The sequence below is a fragment of the Rhinopithecus roxellana genome, chromosome 13 (genome assembly GCF_007565055.1).
Source record: "Rhinopithecus roxellana isolate Shanxi Qingling chromosome 13, ASM756505v1, whole genome shotgun sequence".
Taxonomy (NCBI): Eukaryota; Metazoa; Chordata; class Mammalia; order Primates; family Cercopithecidae; genus Rhinopithecus; species Rhinopithecus roxellana.
The window spans coordinates 109327495-109346969 of NC_044561.1; the positions used below are offsets into that span (position 1 = coordinate 109327495).

At 42.7% G+C, this 19475-nt stretch overlaps 1 protein-coding gene across 2 annotated transcripts in view; it reads right to left on the bottom strand.

The window, feature by feature from the left end:
- SAMHD1 (SAM and HD domain containing deoxynucleoside triphosphate triphosphohydrolase 1) overlaps nt 1-19475 on the bottom strand; it is a 75083-nt gene that overhangs the window by 30074 nt on the left and 25534 nt on the right. For both annotated transcript variants that reach the window (XM_030914206.1, XM_010355318.2), the window contains 4 exons: nt 17056-17128; nt 11701-11861; nt 10238-10353; nt 6476-6546 (listed from right to left, as the gene is read on the bottom strand). In XM_030914206.1, coding sequence (XP_030770066.1) covers nt 6476-6546; nt 10238-10353; nt 11701-11861; nt 17056-17061 — 354 coding nt within the window. In that variant the 5' untranslated portion in view covers nt 17062-17128. The remainder of the gene's footprint in view (nt 1-6475; nt 6547-10237; nt 10354-11700; nt 11862-17055; nt 17129-19475) is intronic.

The following is a 19475-nucleotide window of genomic DNA, read 5'->3' on the forward strand; positions in this document are numbered from 1 at the left end:
TCAGGAGTCCGAGTTTGGCCAACATGGCAAAACCCTGTGTCTACTAAAAAATACAAAATTAGCCAGGCACGTAGTGCGCACCTATAATCCCAGCTACTTGGGGGACTGAGGCAGATGAATCACTTGAACCCCGAGGGTGGAGGTTGCAGTGAGCCGAGATCGCCCTGCACTCCAGCCTGGGTGGGCGACAGAGTGAGACTCTGTCTCACAAACAAACAACAACAACAACAAAAAGCCCCACAAAAACAGAATCAGGCTGGGTGCAGTGGTTCACATTTATAACCCCAGCATTTTTTTGAGAGGCAAAGGTGGGAGGATTACTTGAGCCCAGGAGGTCGAGACCAGCCTGGGCAACAAAGCAAGACCCTGTCTCTACAAAAAGATAAAAAAATTGGCTGAGTATAGTGGCATGCACCTGTGGTCCCAGCTACTTGGGAGACTAATGCAGGAGGATTGCTTGAGCCTAGGTGGTTGAGGCTGCAGTTAGCTGTGTTCATGCCTGCACTCCAACCTAGGCAACAGAGAAAGACCTTGTCTCCAAAAAACAACAACAACAAACAAATTGGCTGGGAGCAGTAGCTCACGCATGTAATCCCAGCACTTTGGGAGGCAGAGGTGGGCAGATCACGAGGTCAGGAGATCTAGATCATCCTGCCCAACATGGTGACACCCTATCTCTACTAAAAATACAAAAATTAGCTGGGCATGGAGAAACGCGCCTGTAGTCCCAGCTACTCAGGAGGCTGAGACAGGAGAAACGCTTGAACCCAGGAGGTAGAGGTTGCGGTGAGCTGAGATTGTGCCACTGCACTACAGGCTGGGCGACAGAGCGAGACTCCGTCTCAAAAAAACAAAACAAAGCAAAACAAAACAAAAAACCAAATTGAATCAAGATATATGTAATTACAAAGAGGAAAAATAGTAACTTTATAGTGGAGAAATTTGACAATGCCTTAAGTAATCAGAATTAATATCACTGGTATTGGCTCAACTAGGTTTTATGTGCCTCCTGAGATACACTATCAAGGACGTATCACTTTTTTTTTGGAGACAGAGTCTAGTTCTGTCACCCAGGCTGGAGTCCAGTGGCGTGATCTCAGCTTACTGCAATCTCCGCCTCCTGGGCTCAAGCAATTCTCCTTCCTCAGCCTCCCAAGTAGGCATGTGCCACCACCCCCAGCTAATTTTTTGTTTGTTTTTTTTTTTTTCACTCTCGTTTCCCAGGCTGGAGTGAAATGGCATGATCTTGGCTCACTGCAACCTGCGCCTCCCGGGTTCAGGTGATTCTCCTGCCTCAGCCTCCTGCATAGCTGGGATTACAGGTGACCATCACCACGCCCAGATAATTTTTATATTTTTAGTAGAGACAGGGTTTCGCCATGTTGGGCAGGCTGGTCTCGAACTCCTGACCTCAGGTGACCAACCCACCTCGGCCACCCAAAGTGCTGGAATTACAGACGTGAGCCACCACGTCCGACCTGGACACATCCCTTTTGTGGCATTCTACCAAAAATGCATGGCTTGAATCTATGAGGAAACATCACACTGAAACTCAAATTGATGAATATTCCACAAAATAGCTCACTTGCTCTTTAAAAAAAATGACAAAGTCACTAATGATAAAGACTGAAGAACTGTTCTAGATCAAAAGAAATTAGAAAAATGGCAACCAAATGCAATATGTAATTCTGGACCAGGGGAAAAAAGTTTTTTTCCTCTTTTTCTATATGAACAATTAGTAAAATTTGAAAATCTGAATTAGATAAGAGTACTGCATCAACATTAATTTACTGATTTTGATAATTATATTATGGTTATATAAGAAAATGTTATTTTTAGGAAATACCCACTGAAGTATTTCGAAATAAAATAGTTCAACAATTTACATTCTTTGAGAGACAGGGCTCTTGCTCTATCACCCAGGCTGGAGCTCAGTGGCATATTCATAGCTCAGTGTATCCTTGAATTCCTGGATTCAAGCAATCCTCCCATCTCAGCCTTCTCAGTAGCTAGGACTACAGGTGTGCACCACCATGACCAGCTGATGTTTTCATAATTTTGTAGAGACAGAGTTTCACTATGTTGCCCAGGCTGATCTTGAACTCCTGGGCTCAAAGCTATCCTCCTGCCTCAGTCTCCCAAACTGTTGGGATTACAGGTGTGAGCCACTGTGTTCAGTCTAAAAACAAACTTTCTTTCTTTGAGACAGGTTCTCACTCTATTACCTACTTTGGAGTGCAGTAGCACGATCACAGCTCATTGCAGCCTCGACCTCCCAGGCTCAAGCAATCCTGGCACCCCACCATGCCTGGCTAATTTTTAAATTTTTTTGTAGAGACGGGGTTTCACCATGTTGTCCAGGCTGGTCTTGAACTCCTGGGCTCAAGCGATCTGCCCACCTCGGCCTCCCAAAATGTTGGTATTATAACCATGAGCCACTGTGCCTGGTCAAAACTTACTTTCTAATGATTCAGAAAAAAAAAAATTTATATATGAAGAGAGAGTATTTTAAAAAATAAAAATGAGGTGGATCACTTGAACCTGAGAGGCGGAGGTTGCAGTGAGCTTAGATGACACCACTGAGCTCCTGCCTGGGTGACAAGGCAAGACCCTGTCTCAAAAACAATAAAATAAAAATAAATATATAAGTAAATAAATAAATAGATAAAATAAGTAAGGGATTTTCAAAAGAGTAGTTTTAAATATATCAATGCCAACTGTGAATATACTGGCAAACAGAAAAAAATAAGTTTCATAAAGCTAGCACAGACCATAATAACAATAATAACTAAAATTATAAGGAACTTAGGAGTAAGTATAACAAAGATGTATGACTTTCATGGCCAGCCTAGGCAACATAGTAAGACTCCATCTCTACAAATAAAAACCCAGGTGTGATGGTGCAGGCCTGTAGTCCCAGCTACTTGGGAGGCTGAGGTGCAAGGATTGCATGAGTCTGGAGGTCAAGACCAGCCTGGGCAACATAGTAAGACTCTGTTCTCCACAGAAAAGAAAAAATAAAAACATGAATCTTATTATAAAGTATGTCAACCTAAAAGGAAGGAGCTGAGGAATATTTAATATAGAGAGTTTATTTGGGCCAAGGTTGAGGACACATTTACAAATTGCCTTGGGGAATGCTTGGGGAGAACAAAAGAGAGGCTCAAGTTATTAAAGAAAAAAGGACTGGCCAGGTGTAGTAGCTTAGGCCTGTAATCTCAGCACTTTAGGAGGCCAAGGTGGGCAGATAGCTTGAGCTCGGCAGTTGAGACCAGCCTGGGCAACATAGTGAGACCCGCCTCTACAAAAAATACAAAAAATTAGCTGGGCATGGTAGTGTGTGCTTGTAATCCCAGCTACTTGGGAGGATGAAGTGGGAGAATTGCTTGAGCCTTGAAGTCGAGGTTGCAGTAAGCTGTGTTTGCACCACTGCACTCCACTCTGGGTGACAAAGCAAGATCCTGTCGAGGGGAGGGGAGAGGAGGAGGAGGGAAGGGGAGAGGAGGGAAGGGGAGGGGGAGGGGAAGGGGAGGGGGAGGGGAAGGGGAGGGGAAGGGGAAAGGGAAGGGAAGGGGGAAGAAAAGGAAGGGAAAGAAGGGAAGGAAGGGAAGGAAAGGAAGGTAGGAAGGGGAAAAGAAAGACAGAGAAAGAGTGAGACAGAGAGAAAGTGAGGAAGAGAAAAAGAGAGAGAAAGACAGAAAGAAAGGAGAGAAAGAAAAGAAAAAGAAAAAAAGAAAAGAGCACAAATCAGGAGGAGGAGGTGATCTCAAAGAGGAGGTGATCACGAAAGCTGTTAGGAGTGTTCACTGGCTTACAGAAATGACGTAGTTAGTGATTGGCTACATCTTATGAAGTACAGGGTGTATGGCATTTTATGGTTACCTGGCATCCCACACAGCAGCTGACTTCAAGAGGTAATGGTTATTTAGCTCCAGGGGGTGTGACATGATTGCTGTTCTATTTCAAGGCCTCTCTGGGCCTGATTATGTAAAGGGGCTCATATTTCTCAGATACAAATTTCTTTTCTTCTTTTTTTTTTTTTTTTCCTCCCCAAGTAACAAGTATGGAAACAGAACAGAATGCAGAATGATTCATTACATATGGGAAGTTAATAAATGTTGGGGTTGGTATTACAGTCAGTGGGGATAGGATGAACTATTTAAAAATTAGATTTCTCGGCCAGGCGCGGTGGCTTACGTCTGTAATCCCAGCACTTTGGGAGAACTAGGCGGGTGGATCATGAGATCAGGAGTTCGAGACCAGCCTAACCAACATGGTGAAACCCCATCTCTACTAAAAATACAAAAGTTAGCTGGGTGTGGTAGCACACGCCTATAATCCCAGGTACTCAGGAGGCTGAGGCAGGAGAATTGCTTGAACCCAGAAGGCGGAGGTTGTAGTGAGCAAAGATTGTACCACTGCACTCCAGCCTGGGTGATAGAGCGAGACTCCATCTCAAAAAAAAAGAAAAAAAGAAAAAAAGATTTCTCCCATTTACTTACACAAAAATAAATTGTACATGAGCTAAGGATTTAAACGTGAAAGGCAAAATACTTAAAGGAAAATACTTGGTAATGTTTGAGTAGATCCTATTAGATCAACTGCAGGAGAAAACAACTATAAGCTCTGGACAACTCCCTGAAGGTCCTGGAGAGAGACCAAAACCAAGCAGATGTTAGACCTCAATACTTAGAAGGGAGAAGTACTAGGTGACATTACGGTTTTATGGTCTTGAGCCTAAGGGCAGGCCCCAAGACAGAAAAAGTGGTAAGAAACTACCCATTTTACTGGCTTGAAGAACCAGAGTACTTCATCAAAATTGAAAATGTCTGTTTTTCAAAAGGCACCATGAAAAAATGAATTGGTCAAGCCAGACACTGGGGAAAAATATTCACAATACATATACTTAACCATACATATATAAAGAATTCCTACAACTCAATAATCAAAGAGCAAGCAATCAAACTTTTTAAATGAGTAAAATGTTGAGAGTTCTTTGCAGAAGAAGATATGTCAATAACAAAGTACAAAGTACAGGAAATAGTATTCAACATACATTAGAAAATCAAACCATGAAATACAATTTGACACTCATTAGAAGGGCTAATCTGAAAGGCCAAATGTTGGTGAGGCTGTAAAACAACTGGAACTCCAATACGTTGCGGATGGGAGTGTAAAATGGTACAGCCACACTGCACTGAAAACTCTGGTAGTTTCTGACAGAATTAAATACACATCTACCATGTGACCCAGCAATTCTAACTCCTCAGTATTTACCTAAGCGAAATGAAAATGTGTTTCTTTATCTATTTTTATGTTTATAAAATAAAATAATGTATTTCTGCTGAATGTATTTCTTGTTTTAAAAACGTAATTAACTTTCCACACTACAACACAGAAAATGTATTTCTACCAAAATCTTGTACGATAATATGCACAACCACCTTATTTATAACAGCCAAAACCTGAAAACAATCCAAATTCCAACAAAACGAGAAAGGGTAAACAAATTGTGACTTATTCGCACAATGTCACATTACATAGGTGATAAAAAAAAGGATCAACTACTGAGGCACACAACATGAACAAATCTCAAAACCATTATGTGGAGTAAATAAAGCAAGTAATAGAACCTCCTATATGATTCGGCTTAATCAAGTCTAAGAACAACAAAATTCATTTATGTTTGTGAAAATCAGAAGGTGATGGTGGGGTGAGGGGGAGTGGGAATTGGCTGGGAAAAAGAACATAGGAATTTTTCAGGAAGATGAAAATGTTCTATATCCTGACTGGGTAATAGTCATATGGACGCATACACCTGTCAAAACTCACTGAACTTAAGATCTGGACAACTTATTGTGTGTGAACTATACCTCAAAAAAAGAGAGAGAAAGAGAAAAAAAAGTGGTTGGCATGCAAGAAGTTTTCAATATATATTAATATCCTTTTCTATTCTCGTTCCAGAAATACAGTATAGTAAAAACCAATCTAATTTTACTTCTCAAAAATTGATCCCAAAATATGAGACAGCCACCTGCAAATGCCTAATTTTAAAATGATTCACTTAATATATATGACTTGGCTGGTAACAGTTCATGGTCATACCAAATGTGTCAGAATTGGAGTTGGCCTTTTAACATACAGTAGTACAATGGATCAGAAGGAGCATTAAACTGGCAACTGGTTTTGTATTGCTGATTCCAATAGTTAACAGCTTTGTGATTTTTGATGCATCAATACACATCCAAGAGTTTCCAGTTCCTTTATTTGTAAAAAGGGAGATAATGATAACTTCCTTACAGACTACTATGAGGACCAAATAAAAACATATATACATATGTGAATGAAAGCACCCTGGACACTGTAATGGGGAAGTATTTTATAACACAGTAGTGGAACCAAACAGATAAATTAACTGAATAACCTGCTTAAATAATCTTTCTTTTTATTGACTATTGAATGTATGAATACATACCGTCCATTTCACCTCCGGGCGAGCAAGTGGAATAAATCGTCCATCAAACATGTGAGAAAATGGCCCATGACCTTAAAAACAAAATCAGCCTTAGAACAAGAAAAACATCTGTAAAATAACATAAACGTTTTTCTTTCTTTTTTTTTTTTTTTTGAGACGGAGTTTCGCTCTTGTTGCCCAGGCTGGAGTGTAGTGGTGCGATCTTGGCTCAATACAACCTCCACTCCCCAGGTTCAAGCAATTCTCGTGCCTCAGGCTCCCGAGTAGCTGAGATTACAGGCGTGTGCCACCACACCCAGCTAATTTTGTAGTTTTAATAGAGATGGGGTTTCTCCATGTTGGTCAGGCTGGTCTCGAACTCCTGACCTCAGGTGATCCGCCCATCTCAGCCTTCCAAAGTGCTGGGATTGTAGGCGTGAGCCACCACACTTGGCCAAACCGAATTCTTTAATGTTTTTAGTTTAACTTGAATAGCAACAGAAATTAATAATCTAAAAATACAATCACAAAAAGGGACAAACCCTTCCTTCCTATTTCTTTTTTTTGTTTTTGTTTTTTTTTTGAGACAGAGTCTCGCTCAGTCGCCCAGGTTGGAGTGCAGTGGCGCGATCCCGGCTCACTGCAAGCTCCGCCTCCCGGGTTCACGCCATTCTCCTGCTTCAGCCTCCCAAGTAGCTGGGACTACAAGCGCTCGCCGCCATGCCCGGCTAATTGTTTTGCATTTTTAGTAGAGACGGGGTTTCACCGTGTTAGCCAGGATGGTCTCGATCTGCTGACCTTGTGATCCGCCCGTCTCGGCCTCCCAAAGTGCTGGGATTACAGGCTTGAGCCACCGCGCCCGGCCACCTTCCTTCCTATTTCTAAAACAGGAGAACAGGAAGCAGAAACATGGAAAAGTAAGCTCTCCATCGAGCGGTCTCCAGTCACCAGGGCTTACGTAAATCTGATAAAAGGGCAGTTTTTATTGTTTTATGAAGAGACAGAGTCTTGCTATGTTGTTCAGGCTGGAGTGCAGTGGCTATTCACAAGCATGATCATTATGCACTGTAGCCTTGGACTCCTGACCTCAAGTCATCCTCCTACCTCAGCCACCTGAATAGCTGGGACTACGGGCATGCACCACCACGCAGGGCTTGATAAATGGACAATTCCGTGTAACTGAAAAGAATGTTAATGCCAAAAACTTTTTGAAATCTTCAGATTGAAAATATCTGGATTAAAATAGCAGTTTTAGGAAAATCACTGGGGCCGGGGTGTGGTGGCTCATGCCTGTAGTCCCAGCACTTTGGGAGGCTGAGGCAGGTGGATCACTTCAAGTCAGGAGTTCGAGACCAGCCTGGCCAACATGGTAAAAACCCTGTCTCTACTAAAAATACAAAAAATTGGCCAGGCTTGGTGGTGGGCGCCTGTAGTCCCAGCTACTGAGGAAGCTGAGGCAGGAGAATGGCGTGAACCCAAGAGGCGGAGCTTGCAGTGAGCCAAGATCACACCACTGAACCCCAGCCTGGGCGACAGAGCAAGACTCCATATCAAAATTTAAAAAAAAGGGGCTTGGCGCAGTGACTCATGCCTGTAATCCCAGCAATTTGGGAGGCCAAGGCAGGTGGATCACGAGGTCAGGAGTTCGAGACAAGCCTGGCCAAGATGGTGAAACCCCGTCTCTACTAAAAATACAAAAATTAGCAGAGTGTGGTGGCAGGCACCTGTAATCCTACCTACTCAGGAGGCTGAGGCAGGAGAATCGCTTGAACCCGGGAGGCGGAGGTTGCAGTGAGCTGAGATTGTGCCACTGCACTCCGACCTGGGCAACAGAGTGAGATTCTGTCTCGGGAAAAAAAAAAGAAAGAAAATCCACTGGGGTGCAGAAGAAAAAAATAGAATTTATCTTATTACTCTCAAGCTTAAAAAAATCTATCTTTGGCCAGGTGTGGTGGCTCATGCCTGTAATCCCAGCACTTTGGGAGGCTGAGGCAGGTGGATCACCTGAGGTCTAGAGTTTGAGACCAGCCTGACCTATATGGTGAAACCCTGTCTCTACTAAAATTGTAATAATTAGCTGGGCATGGTGGCGTGTGCCTGTAGTCCCAACTACTCAGGAGGCTGAGGCAGGAGAATTGCTTGAACCCAGGAGGCGAGGTTGTGATGAGTCAAGATCGCACAATTGCACTCCAGCCTGGGCAACAGAGTGAGACTCCATCTGAAAAAAAAAAAAAGAAAAGAAGTGAGCCACTTAACTGGAGAGGGACATCTACCTAGACTAGTCCTGGCCCTTCTCTGCAAGTCATAGGCCACACATAAAGGCTGGCTAATGCAGTGCTCAGGCTCCTGGGGACTGGTAAAGGTTTCCCAATGATTCTCTCTCAAAATACCAAGAATCCATCAAATTTATCATTTAGGGGCTGGTATTGGTTCTTTGGAAGTTTCCAGGGGGACATAAAAAGAGTGCCTACTTGCTTTAAGTATCTAGCTATCTAAACAGGGGCACCTCCCTTCCCCTGCCCTGAGGGTACACACCAACTCTCAGGGTCCCTGAATAAGTAGGAATAAACTATAAGGATAGAGGTAAAAACTCCCATGATTTAAAAGGGACAGTCTTGGCCCAACGTGGTGACTCATGCCTGTATTCCCAACACTTTGGGAGGCTGAAGGAGGTGAATTACTTGAGATAAGGAGTTCGAGACCAGTTTCAACAACATGATGAAACCGCGTCTCTACTAAAAATACAAAAAAATGAGCCAGGCGCTACTCGGGAGGCTGAGGCAGGACAGTCACTTGAATCCAGGAGGTGAGATTGTAGTGAGCCGAGATTGTGCCAACTGCACTCCAGTCTGTGTGATAGAGCAAGACTCAAATAAATAAATAAATAAATACATAAATAAATAAATAAATAAATGGGACAGTCCCCTTTCTCTTTGTCACAGGAAAAGGATGATGCTCTTTTGCTTGGATTAAAGTGGCCCAAGACCTCACATGGATCAGAAAACACAAGGAGTTCTCTAAATGTGTTAATCCACTTCAGTAGATTAGAGATTATAAATATGAAAAAAATGGATTTGACCAAATAACTGTAGGAAAAATGGTGATTTTATTTAATAAGAAGGATAAAAGAAAAATAAAATTCACACACCATCCTAAAAACAGTAGCAAGAAAAACTCATTATCAAAACGCCCTTTCATATAACCTGTAATAAAGATGATGGCCAGGCACAGTGGTCCTGCCTGTAATCCCAGTGCTTTGGGATTTGGGAGGCTGAGGCTGGTGGATCACCTGAGTTCAGGAGTTCGAGACCAGCCTGGCCAACATGGTGAAACTCTGTCTCTGCTAAAAATACAAAAATTAGCTGGATATGATGGTGCATGCCTGTAATCCCAGCTACTCAGGAGGCTGATGCACGAGAATTGCTTGAAACCAGGAAGCAGAGGTTACAGTGAGCCGAAAATGAGCCGTTGCACTCCAGCCTGGGCAACAGAGCAAGACTCCGTCTCAAAAAAAAAACAAAAAACAAAAACAAACAAAAAAACACTTTTAGCAAAGATGTCTAACATGAGAAATTCACTGAAAGATGCCAAGAATATAAAATAGCAATGTTTTCTACTTATGAATCATTCTAGGAAGAAGCAACAGTACATTTATACTAATGTCAACTGAAGAATTAAAATACAACTTCCATATTCTCTTGGTTGATCTGATTTTTTAATGTCAAAGAGAGGTAACATATGTTATGATTTTACATAACAACTTTGTCTCTTTGTATGGCTTACCGAGATCATGACAAAGTCCAGCAATCTGAACACAGAGAATATCTCGTTCACTTATCTGCAGCTCTGGTTGTTTTTCACCCAGGGCGCGAACTAGACATCCTGCTAGATACCCCACCCTGCAGAGCAAAAACACAAAAAGTCACTCTTCCGTTTGCAAGAGGAGTGATGGTTCTGGTCCTCAAGAACTTCAGCATGTTTCCTCAAATATTCTAACGTATCTTCAGGGCAACTTTACTCAACAGTGTATTTCAGAACGAGGCAGGAACACACACAAACGGAATCCCAAAAGCAGGACCTCTGGCTCAGTATCACCAATCATTAGAGGAATGCAAATCAAAACCACAGTGAGATACCACTTCACACCTCTTAGGATAGCTACTGTTAAAAAAAGAAAACCAGAAAATAACAAGTGTTGGACATGATGTGGAGAAATTGGAACCCTGTGCACTGTTAGTGGGGATGTATTATGGGGTAGTTGCCATGGAAATCAGTATGGGTGCTCCACAAAAATTAAAAATGGAATTACCACAGTGATTTAGCAATTTCACTTCTGGGTATACACCCACAATAACAAAGTAGGGTCTTGGAAAGATTGGCTGGGCTCGGTGGCTCACGCCTGTAATACCAGCACTTTGGGAGGCTGAGGTGGGCAGATCACTTGAGGTCAGGGGTTTGAGACCAGCCTGGCCAACATGTTGAAGCCCTATCTCTACTAAAAAATACAAAAATTAGCTGAGCGTCATGGCAGGTACCTGTAATTTCAGCTACTTGGGAGGCTGAGGCAGGAGAATTGCTTGAACTCAGGAGGCACAGGTTGCAGTGAACCGAGATCGCACCATTGCACTCCAGCCTGGGCAACAGAGCAAGACTCCGTACCGCGCCCCGCCCCCCAAAAAAAGAAAGAAAATATATTTGTACAGACATGTTCATAGCAGCACTACTCAAAATAGCCAAGAGGTAAAAGCAATAGGTATCCATCAACAAATGAATAAACAAAATGTGGTGTATACATATGATAAATATTATTCAACCTTAACAAGGAAGGAAATAAAAAATAAATTAATTAAAAAACTAATAAAAAAGAAGGAAATACTGACACATGCTACAACATGGATGAACTTTGAGGAAATTATGCTAAGTGAAATATGCCAGTGACAAAAAGACAAATATTGTATGATTTCATTAAGATGACGTACCTAGAGTAGTCAAATTCATAAACAGAAAGAAGAGGGTCAGGCGTGGTGGCTCATGCCTGTAATCCCAACACTTTGGGAGGCTGAGGCGGGCGGATCACCTGAGGTCGGGAGTTCGAGACCGGCCTGGCCAACATGATGAAACTCCGTCTCCACTAAAAATACAAAATTAGCCGGGAGTGGTGGCGTGTGCCACCATGCCTAGCCTAAGATAACTATTTCATGAGAATACCTAAAAACTGCAAGTTCCCCACCCCATTCCCTTCTTACCCTAGACTATGCTCAAATCGATTGTGTGAAGCTCCTGGAAAAACATAGTAACCACCTCCCAGCTGTTTGATGTATCGAAGACGTTGAAATTGAGGTGTGTCAATGATGCGGACGAGGAGAGGGTGGAGCTCAATGTGGCCATGGATAGGATCATTAATAACCTAGAAAATTATGTTTAATTAATATGAGTAATAACATGTAAGTCCACCTGAAATTTGTGTGCAGCCATTCCTAATTATAGTGCAAAGTCAAAGCTATTTGATTTTTCAAGTAAAAATACTAAGGAAAATGACAAGATGGTAACATCATTACCTTATTTAGGTATCACTACCAGACAGATCAAGTATATTGGATCTGAGTATATTTTACTTCTTCTTAATGGATGTGAATAACAGAAAAATGAGGATTTTTATTTTTTAATTATGTATATGACTTAATTAGTCTTTAATAAGTTTGTCTTGTATTCAAGTTAAACATACATATTCATTTCGATTTAAACACATTCATTCACATCATGTAAGCCATATCACTATAGGTACTATGTCTAAATTTTTTTTTTTTTTTTTTGACACGGAGTCTCACTGTGTCACCCAGGCTGGAGTGCAGTGGCACAATCTCGGCTCACTGCAACCTCTGCCTCCCAAGTTCAAGTTATTCTCCTGCCTCAGCCTCCTGAGTAGCTGGGACTACAGGGGTGTGCCACCACACCCAGCTAATTTTTGTATTTTAAGTACAGACGGGGTTTCACTGTGTTGGCCAGGCTGACCTCAAACTCCTGACCTCAAGTGATCTGCCCACCTTGGCCTCCCAAAGTGTTGGGATTACAGGCATGAGCCACAGCGCCCAGCCTAAACTTTTTTTTTCTAAATGTGTCTATACAGTACTCATCATTAAAACAGAAAGGAAAGAAGGGAGGGAGGGAAAGAAAGAAAGAAAGATGGAAATTCCTCTACCATATAGATAAGAAATCATGGAGGTCCGAGTGCAGGGGTTCACATCTGTAATTCCAGCACTTTGGGAGGCCAAGAGTTTGAGACTAGTCTGGGCAACATAGTGAGACCTCATCTCTTAAAAAAAAAAAAAAATGCCAGGCGTGGTGGCTCAAGCCTGTAATCCCAGCACTTTGGGAGGCCAAGGCGGGCGGATCACGAGGTCAGGAGATCGAGACCATCCTGGTTAATATAGTGAAACCCCGTCTCTACTAAAAATACAAAAAAATTAGCCGGGCGTGGTGGCGGGCACCTGTAGTCCCAGCTACTCGGGAGGCTGAGGCAGGAAAATGGTGTGAATCTGGGAGGCAGAGCTTGCAGTGAGCCGAGATGGCGCCACTGCACTCCAGAATAGATGACAGAGCGAGACTCCATCTCAAAAAAAAAAAAAAAAAATGCAGTGGCGCACATCTGTAGTCCCAGGTACTCTAGAGGCTGAGGTAGGAAGATCCCTTGAGTCCCAGGGGACCAAGTCTGCAGTAACCTACTATTGTGCCACAACACTTCAGCCTGGGCGACAGAGAGAAACTCTGTCTCAAAAAAAGAAGATAAAAAGAAAATAATTTTGTACAGCTGAACAATGTATTTGTGTGTGTGTGGTGTTTTTGTTAGAGACAGGGTCTCGTTTTCTCACCAGGCTGCAGTGCGTTGGCTATTCACAGGCACAACCATAGCTTACTGTAGCCTCAAACTCCGAGGCTCAAGGGATCCTCCCGCCTCAGCCTCCCAAATAGCTGGGACTGCAGGCATGTACCACCATACCTAGCTAATTTATTTTTATTCTTTGTGGAGACAAGGTCTTGCTATATTGCCCAGGCTGGCCTCCAACTCCTGGCCTCAAGCAATCGTTGCACCTTTGGCCTCCTAAAGGGTTTTTAAAAAAATCATTTTTACCATAGTTTTACTGCCTTTTCTAAGTTTAGATATACAAATATGGCCAGGCACGGTGGCTCACGTCTGTAATCCCAGCACTTTGGGAGGCCGAGGTGAACGGATCACGATGTTAGGAGATAGAGACCACAGCACCCAGTTATTTCTTTATTTTTGAGACAGAGTCTCACTCTGTCACCCAGGCTAGAGTTCAGTGGTGCAGTCTTGGCTCACTGCAACCTCCACCTCCTGGGTTCAAGCGATTCTCCTGCCTCAGCTTCCTAAGTAGCTGGGACTACCGGCGTGCACCACCATGCCCAGCTAATTTTTTTTGTATTTTTAGTTGAGACGGGGTTTCACTATATTGGCCAAACTGGTCTCGAACTCCTGACCTCATGATCCGCCCGCCTCAGCCTCCCAAAGTGCTGGAATTACAGGCATGAGCCACAGCGCCTGGCTAAAGTCTACTTTTAAACCATTTAAGGACCTAAACGCCTTCACTGTAAATTTTTCAGGTGTAATAACTGTCTTTTTTTTGTTTTTTTTTTTTTGAGACAGTCTAGTTCTATCACATAGGCTGGAGTACAGTGGTACAATCATGGCTCACTGCAACCTCTGCCTCCCAAGTTCAAGCGATCCTCCCACCTCAGCTTCCCAAGTAGCTGGAACTATACCATGCCTGTCTAATTTTTCTTTTTTTGGTAGAGATGGGGTTTCTGGCAGGGCACGGTGGCTCACGCCTGTAATGCCAGCACTTTGGGAGGCCGAGGCAGGTGGATTACCTGAGGTCAGGAGTTCGCGACCAGCCTGACCAACATGACAAAATCCCATCTCTACTAAAAATACAAAAATTAGCCAGGAGTGATGGTGGGCGCCTGTTATCCCAGCTACTCAGGAGGCTGAGGCAGGAAAATCACTTGAACCCGGGAGGCGAAGGTTGCAGTGAGCTGAGATTGTGCCACTGCACTCCAGCTTGGGCAACAGAGCAAGACTCTGTCTCAAAAAAAAAAAAAGATTCATTGATACATTTGAAAAATTAGTCCTCATTATGTCAAACACTGCACTCCTTCTTCACCATTACACAATCTCAGCTTCAGAGGCCAACTGAACTAAATTTAGCATAAAGAACACTGTGACAAGAACAAACCGTGGTGACCTTGGGTTCGGCAATGGTTTCTTAAATATGACACTAAAAGTACAAGACACAAATGAACAAACAAATATAAATTGGATTACATAAAAACTTAAAACTTTTATGATCCAAAGACCACCACCAAAAAAGTAAAAAGACAACCCACAGACTAGGAAAAATTATTTGTGTATCATATCTCCCATAAGGATTTACATCCAGAACATGTAAAGAACTCTTACAACTCAAATAAAATTCTGTGTGATTGAACAACACTGTGAACTTTCTAAAAAGCACTGTCTTGGCCGGGCGCGGTGGCTCAAGCCTGTAATCCCAGCACTTTGGGAGGCCGAGACGGGCGGATCACGAGGTCAGGAGATCGAGACCATCCTGGCTAACATGGTGAAACCCCGTCTCTACTAAAAATACAAAAAACTAGCCGGGCGACGTGGCGGGCGCCTGTAGTCCCAGCTACTTGGGAGGCTGAGGCAGGAGAATGGCGTGAACCCGGGAGGCGGAGCTTGCAGTGAGCTGAGATCCGGCCACTGCACTCCAGCCTGGGCGGCAGAGCGAGACTCCGTCTCAAAAAAAAAAAAAAAAAAAAAAAAAAAAGCACTGTCTTGCACACTAAAAATGAGTGAATCATACAACTTGTGAATTATATCTCAATAAAGCTATTTATGTTTTAAGTATCAAGTTAGGTAGGTATCAAATTAGGGAAGAAATCCTCGAGGGCTGCAGCTGAGTAGCAAACTAGGTCAATTCTTTGCTGAACTGCACTGCTGATGAAGTTAAATTCATTTAAGGTATTGATTTCATTACTAGGCAGTGATTCGGTAGTTTGAAAATCTATTTCCAACAACTATCATTTATAATTTATAAATTAAGTTAAACAATGTTGGTGGTTTTTTTTTTTGAGACAGGGTCTCACTCTGTTGCCCAGGCTGGAGTACAGTGGTGTGATCATGACTCACTGAAGCCTTGACCTCCCTGGGTTCAGGTGATTTTCCTAAATCAGCCTCCCAAGTAGCTGGGACTACAGGTGTGCACCACCACACCCAGCTAATTTTTCTATTGTTTGTAGATGGAGTTTCACCATGTTGCCCAGGCTGGTCTTGAACTTAGGGGCTCAAGTGATCCACCCACCTTGGCCTCCCAAAGTGCTGGGATTACTGTGTGAGCCACCATACCTGGTCAACAGAAAGAAAAAAACTATTTTTCTTTTTAAAGAAAAATAGAAAAAAGAATAAAAGTGGGCAATTGAAACCACTGACTGCCTTAAATATTACTTCAAAAATATATTATTGGCCGGGCACAGTGGCTCATGCCTATAATCCCAACACTTTGGAAGGCCGAGGCAGGCAGATCATGAAGTCAGGAGTTTGAGGTCAGCCCGGCCAACATGTAACTTGCAAAAGCAAAATTAAAGTATGTATTTGAGTTATTTCAGATCCTGCTCTATAAGATCGCGCCACTGCACTCCAGCCTGGGCAACAGAGCAGACTTCGTATCAAAAAAAAAAAAACAAAAACAAAAACAAAAATTAGCCAGGTGTGGTGGTGTGCACCCATAGTTCAAGCTACTGGGGTGGCTGAGATGGAAGGATCACTTGAGCCAGGGAGATGGAGGTTGGAGTGAGCTGAGATTGGGCCACTGTACTCTAGCCTGGATGACAGAGCAAGACCCAATTTCATTTAAAAAAAAATAAAAATAAAAATAAAAAAGAATGTACAAAGGAGGTCTTCAATAATTTCTAATATTTTGCTCTAAAAATAACAGACTTGAAGCAAATTAGGCAAAATATTAAGATTGGACAAGTTGGGTAGTGGTCTACTTATGCTTTTCTGTATGCTTAACATATTTTAGTTCTTCTTCTCATTTAAATACTCTGTGCTCATTTTAGAAAGTGCAGAAAGTTTAGAAAAGATCCACTACTCGCCGGGTGTGGTGGCTCACGCCTGTAATCCCAGAACTTTGGGAGGCCAAGGCGGGTGGATCACAAGGTCAGAAGATCGAGACCATCCTGGCTAACACGGTGAAACCCCGTCTCTACTAAAAATACAAAAAATTAGCTGGGCATGGTGGAGGGTGCCTGTAGTCCCAGGTACTCGGGAGGCTGAGGCAGGAGAATGGCATGAACCCGGGAGGCGCAGCTTGCAGTGAGCCGAGATTGCGCCACTGTACTCCAGAATGGGCGACAGAGCGAGACTCCGTCTCAAAAAAAAAAAAAAAAGAAAAGATCTACTACTCGCAGTTCCATCACTGAGAAGCAGGTTTCCTCCTATTCTCTTCAAAATGAATTTTACATAATTGAGTTATATCACTTTATATTAAAAAAAAAAAAACAAAAAACTCAGATCCTCTTACCTTCATTGTATCAATGTGGATTTGACCCAATCGCTGGATATAACTAAGCAGCTTCTTCCTCTCCCCCAAGGAACTAAAATTACAACAGGATAAGCAAGTCTATCATTATTTGCTTAATAATAATCCCTGTAGCATATAGTAGACATAATCAACTTTAGATAACCTACAGTAACATTGAAGTTAGATTGGAAGGAACAATCAATAATTCAAACATACTCCTCCTAGAAACTGTCTCCTTCCTTTGCTGCTAAGATAGGGAACTCTCCTGCTGAATCAATGTAGGCCTCCCCCAGGCTTCTGTCCTTGATCCTCTTCTCTCTTGATAAACTTACGACTTGAAAAAGTCCACATCTGCTTCATGTCTACTCAATGCTCATGCTGTACTTCATTTTAACCAGACTGAAGTCAACATCTACCCTCGTAATCCTGGATTGATTTATGAGCACCAGGTATGACTCAAGCATGAATGAAATACATATGAAGGCCTTAACTTTATTTATATTCATTTTCCATTGTCAGTAATCCCTCATTAATGCTCCAGTTTCAAGAAAATACATAATGGGAATTAAATTTGAACAGCTCAAAGTCCTGTGATTCATCATCCTGCTTCATTTACAATTACTAGTTGGACCCAGCATATCCTCCTCCCTCTTGGCTGGGTGTCAACAGAGGGTGCAGTCGAAGGGTATTACTGATCTACTAGCTAACCAGATTGAAAAAAAGTATCTTTCTATAAGTCATACATAGACTGGGAGTCAGAGGCACTACACTGGCCTCTATGGTGTACCCTGAGACCCACGGTAATAAGAACACTTAAGAATGATTTCTTGGGATACATAGAAGCATTATTACAACTGATAAATTAAAAAGCAGCATATTTCATGTTTTCCCATTCCCCTATCCTCCTCATCAGTTTGACATAACAAGCACAGTGCAAAGCTAGGCTTTCAGAAGTACTTATAGGTGGACTCAGGTTAAGGGGAGTCACACAGTTGAGCATAACCAGAGTCACAGCATAAAGTATCAAACCTAAACTAACCCCATGGCCACCTACTGTTTTCCTAAACTGACACTCAGTATTCATCACTTAAAACCCAAAAATCGGCCGGGCACAGTGGCTTACGCCTGTAATCCCAGCACTTTGGGAGGCCGAGGTGGGCGGATCACCTGAGGTCGGGAGTTCGAGACAAGCCTGACCAACATGGAGAAATCCCATCTCTACTAAAAATACAAAATTAGCCAGGCGTGGTGGTGGCGCATGCCTATAATCCCAGCTACTCAGGAGGCTGAGGCAGGAGAATTGCTTGAACCCAGGAGGCAGAGGTTGCAGTAAGCTGAGATCGCACCATTGCACCCCAGCCTGGGCAACAAGAGCAAAACTCTGTCTCAAAAACAAAACAAAACAAAACCAAAATCACTGATCAGAGTATATAAAAATAACCACCCAAAACCAGGGAGTTGTTTTGTTTTGTTTAGCAAAGGACATGGCGTTAAATAAAGATTTAAAGAAGTCATGGGCCAGGATATTTAGACTACAAAATAATTTTATTCCTGTGTTCCAACATTTCTGAAATTTAATGCTTCTTACAACTGACATGTATATTTAATGTGACAATGTTTCTTACCTCTCCTTTTTTTTTTGAATTGGAGTCTTACTCTGTCGCTCAGGCTGGAGTGCAGTGACGCAATTTTGGCTCACTGCAAGCTCCACCTCCCAGGTTCACACCATTCTCCCACCTCAGCCTCCGAGTAGGTGGGACTACAGCCGCCCGTCACCACGCCCAGTTAATTTTTTTTTGTTTTTGTATTTTTAGTAGAGACGGGGTTTCACTGTGTTAGCCAGGATGGTCTCGATCTCCTGACCTTGTGATCTGCCTGCCTTGGCCTCCCAAAGTGCTGGGATTTCAGACCTGAGCCACCACGCCTGGCCTGTTCCTTACTTCTTAAAAAAACCTTTATAAATCAATGGTTGTTCATAAAATTGACAGCCTACTAGGAGTGCTTGTCTAAGCTGGATTCTCCCTAGAAAGCAGGGTCCAGGATAAGAGCTTGCAAGTAATTAATCTTGGGGTGTGAACTCTGGGTACAGGGATTGGGGGATCTAGGAAGGGTAAAGTAGGAAATTCGATAAAAATAGTACAAAGGTCCATTAACCAGTCAATTGCATTGGTATTAACCGTGAGCAACTGGATGGAGCGGTGGGTAAGGCTAATCCCACTGGCAACCTGTAAGGCAGCACTGTCCAGTAGAACTTTCTGCGATGATGGAAATGTTCTATATCTGCTCTGTCCAACACAGTAGCCTCTAGCCATAGTGACTACTGAGTACTTGAAATATGACTAGTGTAAATGAGGAATTTTTTATTTAATTTACTTCTAATTAATTTAAACATGAAGCTAGTTGTTACGATACAGAACAAT